This window comes from Mustela lutreola, chromosome 10, assembly GCF_030435805.1.
Source record: "Mustela lutreola isolate mMusLut2 chromosome 10, mMusLut2.pri, whole genome shotgun sequence".
NCBI lineage: Eukaryota > Metazoa > Chordata > Mammalia > Carnivora > Mustelidae > Mustela > Mustela lutreola.
This window is the reverse complement of record NC_081299.1, coordinates 107,738,010-107,744,764: the sequence shown is the minus strand read 5'-3', so window position 1 is coordinate 107,744,764 and position 6,755 is coordinate 107,738,010. Positions and strand designations below refer to the sequence as shown.

At 46.7% G+C, this 6,755-nt stretch overlaps 1 protein-coding gene across 1 annotated transcript; it reads right to left on the bottom strand.

Annotated features, from left to right (window-relative positions):
* Positions 1 to 2,881: 2,881 nt before the first annotated feature.
* Positions 2,882 to 5,675, bottom strand: CRNN (cornulin). Its single transcript, XM_059136736.1, has 3 exons — positions 5,538 to 5,675; positions 3,674 to 4,372; positions 2,882 to 3,535 (listed from the first exon to the last, which is right to left on the bottom strand). Exons 1-3 carry the CDS (start codon positions 5,673 to 5,675, stop codon positions 2,882 to 2,884), a joined length of 1,491 nt encoding a protein of 496 aa, XP_058992719.1.
* Positions 5,676 to 6,755: the final 1,080 nt, after the last annotated feature.

Genomic DNA, 6,755 nt, shown 5'->3' with positions numbered 1-6,755 from the left:
GGTCTCTGTCTTCAGTGTGTTAGGAAAGCCTGCTATGTTTGCTGCTCCTGAGAGTAATGGCTTTATGACGAAGAGGGATTATACTGTTCAGGTCCTGGCACTTCAAGAATTGTTTCTGATATATGCTTTCTGCACTGCTGTTGTGTTTTAGCTGCTCTTTCCCTCAGGTCAGTCTTCTGCAGAATTTCTCCTTGCCTGCAGTGGGAAGTGTTTGAACCTTGTCCACTGTGTGATGAGTTTTAACTAGTTGTGTTTTGATCTGCTTGTTAAAAAAGGCTAGATCCTATTTACCCTAGAGCTGAAGCTTTACAGAGCTCTATGGTCAGTAGAATTGTGTGTGTGTGTGTGTGTGTGTGTGTGTGTGTGTGTGTGTGTTAGTCTTCTGGGTTAGGGTTCTGCTGCCCTAATTCTCAGGCAGTTTTGCCCGAGTGTAACTGCACCTGCAGGGCACAGTGGCATTGTGCTTGGTTTTAGTGGCTCCAACCTCCACCAGAAGCACCATATTTTTTACTGAAATGGGTCAATGGCATCAGGCCACTCTCTTGTCCCAAGAGCGGGACATTTACATCTGCCACTATTCAGAAAGGCCCTCATAGAAAAGCAGACAATCTCCCCTCTTGTGTCCCTGGCTTCTGTCAGACCCCTGCCTTTGTCCTGTCTGTGTCCAGGTTGTCTGTCCACCTGGAAGCACAGTGCTCCTGTGTTTTATCTTAGGCATGCTGCCTAGGCTTCAAACTCTAAATTTTAGGGAACTGGCAGGGCACAGGCCCATGCTGGTCCTCTGGGGGAGGGTCTCACTGTGCTAGGACTGGTACTGGTTTGTTCCCAAAAGCAATTTCAGGAATGTGTAGGAGTTAAGAGTTTAGAGTAATGTCCAGAAAAAAGCCAGTGTCCAGGCTGGCTCTCCTCAGAAGATGTCTCTACTTCTATGCTAATGAACAGAAGTCACTGGTTCTTTTGTCCCCAGAGAGGCTATGCCATCTCTCCAAAATGCACTCCAAGAGGGGCATTTTTCTCTCCCAGTGCAACCCAGGGGATTCTCAGACCATGCTCCCTGCTCCTGGCCTCCACCCTCCTTCTTCACAGGAATGTTTCTACACCCACCAGGCTCCACCCTGGTGATGGGATGGACTTCTAAAACATGAGACTTTGAGTTCCATTTTTTATAAGAACTTGCAATAATAAGCCCCTCTCATTTTTCCCATTGATGATTATGGGGAAGTGTTTTTCTTGTGCAATGCACCCTGTTCTCGTTCTCTCTCTCTCTCTCTCCTTTCTACCTGATCAAGGCTCCCTCCCCCTGCAGTTTCCATGACTCTTTTTCTCCCCTCTAAATTACTTCTTTGCACCTCCCATCTTCCATGATGTGTCTCCTTATCTCCCCCTAGTTATGCAGTTTATTCTTTCAATCTTTAGATAGATTTCTTAGGTGTTCAGATTGATTTGATATTTATCTAGCTGCATCAGGACTGAGGCATAGGGTCCCCCTATTTCTCCACCACCATAACTCCTCCTCTGTGTAAGGGTGGTTATTCAACCTAACACATTCCGTTTTCTTCTTGGAGATTGCCCTAACTTCTTGTAAACAAAAATGAAAGGGAAAATGTGCTTTATACAGGATCGAATTATTTTGTTGTAGAAGACCCCTCAGAGTCTAATCTACCACACTGCCAGAGGCAGAAGTCCCCTTATAGTTTTTACACAGTTTTCCCAGGCTCCACTCAAAACCTGTAGACCCAGTGTCCCTGAAGTTAGGTGGAAGAATCTATATTTTATTTTATTTTTTTTTTTTTAAAGATTTTACTTATTTGACATATGGAGATCACAAGTAGGCAGAGCAGCAGGCAGAGAGAGAGGGGGAATCAGGCTCCCTGCTGAGCAGAGAGCCCAATGTGGGGCTCGATCCCAGGACCTTGGGATCATGACCTGAGCCAAAGGCAGAGGCTTAACCCAATGAGCCACCCAGGCGCCCCAAGAATCTACATTTTAAAACTGCTTCTGAGGTGATTATTATAATAAACCAGAGTTAAGAATTTCTACCTCATAACTTGTTCATATCCAGCAAGTGAGACATATGGGAGGTCAGAGCTGACACAGAGGAGGAGCCAAGGCTGTGGTTCCTGGCTCAGTTCCTGGTAGCACTGCCTTTCCCTTCTTGCCTACAAAGTTCCCAGTGGCCTTCTGCCATTTATTAGTAACCTTAAATTGGCCTTCCTATGTGAACTTACATGTCAACAGAGACTTAACACTTTAGAATAAGAGCTTATCTACCTACTTAAATCTAGCTTGTCTTTTAAGGGCATTGCAAAAAAGTCTTTTCTGGTTGAAAACTTTTATGATCCATCTCTGACAAGTATAGAAATATGATATCTGCTCTCTTCACATTTTTATAACTCTTGGAATCTTGTACACTATTTTCTCAACCAGATGCTCTTGTAGGGTAGGGGCTATGTCAAATTCATTATCACAACCCTGTATCCCTTAATCTATCATGTCAATAGTGATTGAAAGGGACACAGAACCCAGTTGCTCAGGAAGGTTTTATTGGTGCATTAGGATAGATGGGATAATAGACAGAAGGAAGAGATAAAAGTAGCTCTGAAACCCCCACAAACTGAGGAGAGTTTGGCATAAATGGGTGACTGGTTCTGTGTCTTCCTGTTCCTGAGGGCGTCTGCACAGCAGAGCAGCTCAGAGAGGAGTTTAGGATAGAAAATACCTTGCAGGAAAGTTTTCATTGAGAAAGATCTAAGAGAGAAACACCAGGATTAAGAACTAATGTCCAGAGACATGCCAATTGGACTGGTCAGGGCAGGACAAACCAACCCCTCTGCAGTTGTCTTCTTCCAGTACTGAACACTGGAGTCCAGGGCTGGGATATTCATGGCTTATTGCTCTTGAAGTAGGAATATAGCCCCCTGGCTGTGAGGCCTCGCTTCCCTTCTGGCTGGGCTGCTTCCTGGCCCTGGGCTGAAGGCATGCCAGTGTGCAGGCTACCATGCCCCTGCCTTGGGATCTCCATCTCCCTTGTGTGGTCATCCACCCACTCCTGGGTAACCACTGTGGGTTCTCTCTCTCTCTGTCCACCTGTCACACTGCATCTTGGGTGAGTGCTCCTCCAGTCCTGTCTGCCTGTCAGAGTGTTTGTCCCAGCCTGGGCCCGTCCTCCCAGCTTTTTCTCTCCTGCCTCATAGTGGCTCACTTGTGTCCATCTGTGACCACGGCCTGACTGCCTCTGGGTCTGTCCCTCATTTCTATCTCCTATGTCACTTGCATTGTGGCTCCTGTATTGCTCCATGGCCTGAGTGTGTGTCTGGTTTTCTGAGGCTGCCTGTGTCTGAATCTGTTCTCCTGTCACCACTTCACTTGTTTGGCACCTGTTTTGACCCTGGACCTTGGACCCTCTGGTCTGACCATGGGAGGACTCCTGTAGCTGTGTGTCAGGGCTTCCTATCTGATGGCTCCTGTCTAGTTCCATGGCCTGGGTGGCACCTCCCGGTGTCTGAACACATTCTCCTGTCAGTATCTGGCTTACCTGGCTCCTGTCTTCACCCTGGACCTCAGACCCTCTGCTCTGGTCGTGGGAGGACTCCTGTAGCTGTGTGTCAGGGCTTCCTATCTGATGGCTCCTGTCTGGCTCCATGGCCCGGGTGATACCTCCTGGTGTCTGAACATGTTCTGTTAGTATCTGGCTTGTTTGGCTCCTATCTTGACCCTGGACCTCAGTCCCTCTGGTCTGGCCATGGGTGGACTCCTGTGACCGTGTGTCAGGACTTTCTATATGATGGCTCCTATCCTGCTCCACAGTTTGGTTTTCATCTGTCTGGGTCTGAGTTCCAGTTCTAGTCACTAATTCACTTGTCTTCTGTGCTCTGTCTTGTTCCCTGGTCTGTGACTGTCTCTCTGACTCCCTCTGTCTGATCTGGTGACTCTTGTCTCCTCCTACTCTTTGGGTCTGCTGCACATGTCTCCGAGCTTGTGTCTGCTGACTTTCTTTCTCTTGTCTCTGAGATTCAGACTGCCTATCCTGGCCAAGACCCTGAGCATGGTTCTGAGCCCCAACACCTGCCTGTCCCCTGGAGGCCAGAGTGCGCTGTACACATTGGCTCCTTTCGCAAATCTGTCCTTCCCTAATCTGTCGCACCTCAGCTCTCTTGCTCTGTTCTTTCCTCAGCTCTTGTGAGGCCCCAGTGGGGAGGCTTCCAGACTCTTGAGATCCACAAGTATCCTCAGGACTCTTACTCATTGTCTTGAAACAGGCTTGGGTGATTTTAAACACCAGGACCAGGAATTCGTTGAACTCCACAGTCCCTGTATCATCTTCATCCAGCAGGTGCAGGACTTCATCCACAGTGGCAGGATCATGGGGTTTCTGTGGAGAAGAGACCAAGTCAGCATCCCTCACCTGAGGAAGGTGTGATTGGGCCAGTGCACTCAGCTTTCAGGCTTCCCAACCCTGAACTTGGGAGTCCATCTGTGCTGGCTCCATACCACTCACATAGCTACAGCAGCCCTAACATGAAACCATTTTTAGTGTGCCATCCTGCCCTTCTTTCAAGGGTAAAAAGTACATTTTTTTTTTTTTTGTATCATCTGTGCCTGCCATAATTCCTGGCCTCTAGGAGAACTGGATCAAGATTCAATGAAGAATGAATAAATGACTGAGCTCATAATGAGTCTTTGGGTTGTCCTCAGTCCCTGACCTCTGGCATTGAGCAGGATGCTCTCCAGCAAACCCAGCACCAGGAGAAACACAGCAGGAACATAGCCCAAAGAGAATTCTGTGAGATCCATGCTGAGGCTAAGGTGCTTTCTGAAGATGGGGTGGGTGGGGTCTGGTGGGACCACAAGTTGCCCTGAATATGCATCCTGTGTGTCTATACATTCCTGTCTCTAAGACCATCATCCTGGTTGCTTTAGATAAACCAAAGACAGGGAGGGACAGGGAAATGCCTCAAGGTCCTAGGTCTGCTTTGTCAGTGGTTGGAGAAGTGGGGAGGGGCTCTTAGAGTGTATCCCCAGCTGATAATAACCAACCTGTCCTTCAAAACTCATTTCTGATGTGAACACTCAACTAATATTTTTGAGCAACTGCAAGATACTGAACTATGCATTCTTATTAATGGGTGATCATGCTTCTAATGCATTCTTATTAATGGGTGATCAAATTTCTGATAGACATAGGAAGTAGTTACTATATCAGATTTAAGAAACACCAGAAAGCAGCAATTACTTTCATTTCTTGAATATTCAAAGGCTCTGTTTCTTTCTGAGCTGTCCCCTGTGAGTCATTTCACCTTGTTTCCAAATTATAATTAATTGAAATCAAGGTATTTTCTCTAAGGACCTGACCTGTGAACTGCTGTGACTGTCTCTTGCTTCTTTACCTTTCCTTTCTCAGCCTGCAGAGCTGCCAGGAGGCCCGGTGGGCCTGGATCCAGCGACTGCCGCCTAAGATTCCTGAGGCAAAGCATCTACAGGCAAATCTGTTTCATCTCTCCTCTCCTGCCCTCCCCACCTGGCCCGGGATATCATACCACAATGACATCAGCAAACTCATGTTCCAGGAGCCTTTTCAGCTCCCCCCGGGTAAGCACTGGGCAGCTGCCCTCAGTCCTGGCGTAGCGCCCAAAGGCTTCGATGATCTCATTAATGTTTCGCAATAATTGAGGCATCTTTGGACTCAGGCTGGAGAAAGAAACAAAGCCCCCTTGGGGGCTCCAAAGTCAATTTTAGTGTTTCCTCCTGCTTCTTCCCAGTCTTTTCTCGCATATTCAGTTCTGCTTCCTGTCTCTCTCTCTCTCTCTCTCTCTCCCTTTTTATTATGTTATTTTAGTCATCATATAGTACACCATTAATTTTTGATGTAGTGTTCCATGATTCATTGTTTACATATAACACCCAGTGCTCCATGCAATCTGTGTCCTCCTTAATACCCATCACCAGGCTCACCCATCTCCCCACCCCCGCCCCCCACCTGCTCCTTCCCCTCTAAAACCCTGAGTTTGTCTTTTGGAGTCCATAGTCTTTGGTGGTTCGGTCTTTCTGTCTGGGTCTTCCCATCTCCTTTCCTACTTAATGGGTTTTATGAATGGGAAGGAGAGACACACTATGATTAACAGCAGTCTCCAGAGTCAGGACTTCTATGCTACCTTCACCACCTACCTGGTGAGGTTGGGCAGGTTGCTTTTCCTTTCTATGCCTTGGTTTACTAATTGTGAAATGAAGATAATCCTATCAAATATGTACTTTATAGGATTATTGTGAGGATTAAAAGAGATAATTCATATAAAGCACCTGGCAGATGCTGGCTTATACTAAGTGGCAGCTATTAAATATCATTATGATGTTATACACATACCTAATGTTTGTACATTTACGTAAACTACTGCTCACAAAGCACTTCCATATGTGTCGTCCCTTGTACTCCTTATTATCTCCACTTTTTTTTTTTATAGGTGACAAACAGATTCAGAGAAGTTAGATGATTTGTTCAAGGCCCCACAGATTGGGGGAACCAAGAAACACAAAGACCCATATCTCCTTAACCCAAATGCAGTGAATCTTCTATACTGTACCTTGTGGACAGTCTATCCAGTCAACGGTTGCCTGTCATATGGTGTAGGGTGCTGCTGCGACCACTGACAGGCAGTAAATACATATGTAAGTCAACCCCTTGCCAAGCAGGAACACCAGGGAACTGACTCCACCTTTTCTTGCTGCTTTTGGCTAGGTGTTCAGAAAGAGGCTAGGCT

Excerpts from the sequence above, each read along its gene's own strand:
- CRNN (XM_059136736.1), bottom strand. The coding sequence starts at position 5,675 with ATGCCTCAATTATTGCGAAACATTAATGAGATCATCGAAGCCTTTGGG. Across the intron at positions 4,373-5,537 it reads AGTTTGCTGATGTCATTGTG|AAACCCCATGATCCTGCCAC; the intron begins GTATGATATCCC and ends TCTTCTCCACAG. Across the intron at positions 3,536-3,673 it reads GCCAGATACTAACAGAACAT|GTAAGCCAGATACTGACAGG; the intron begins GTTCAGACACCA and ends GACAGGAGCCAG.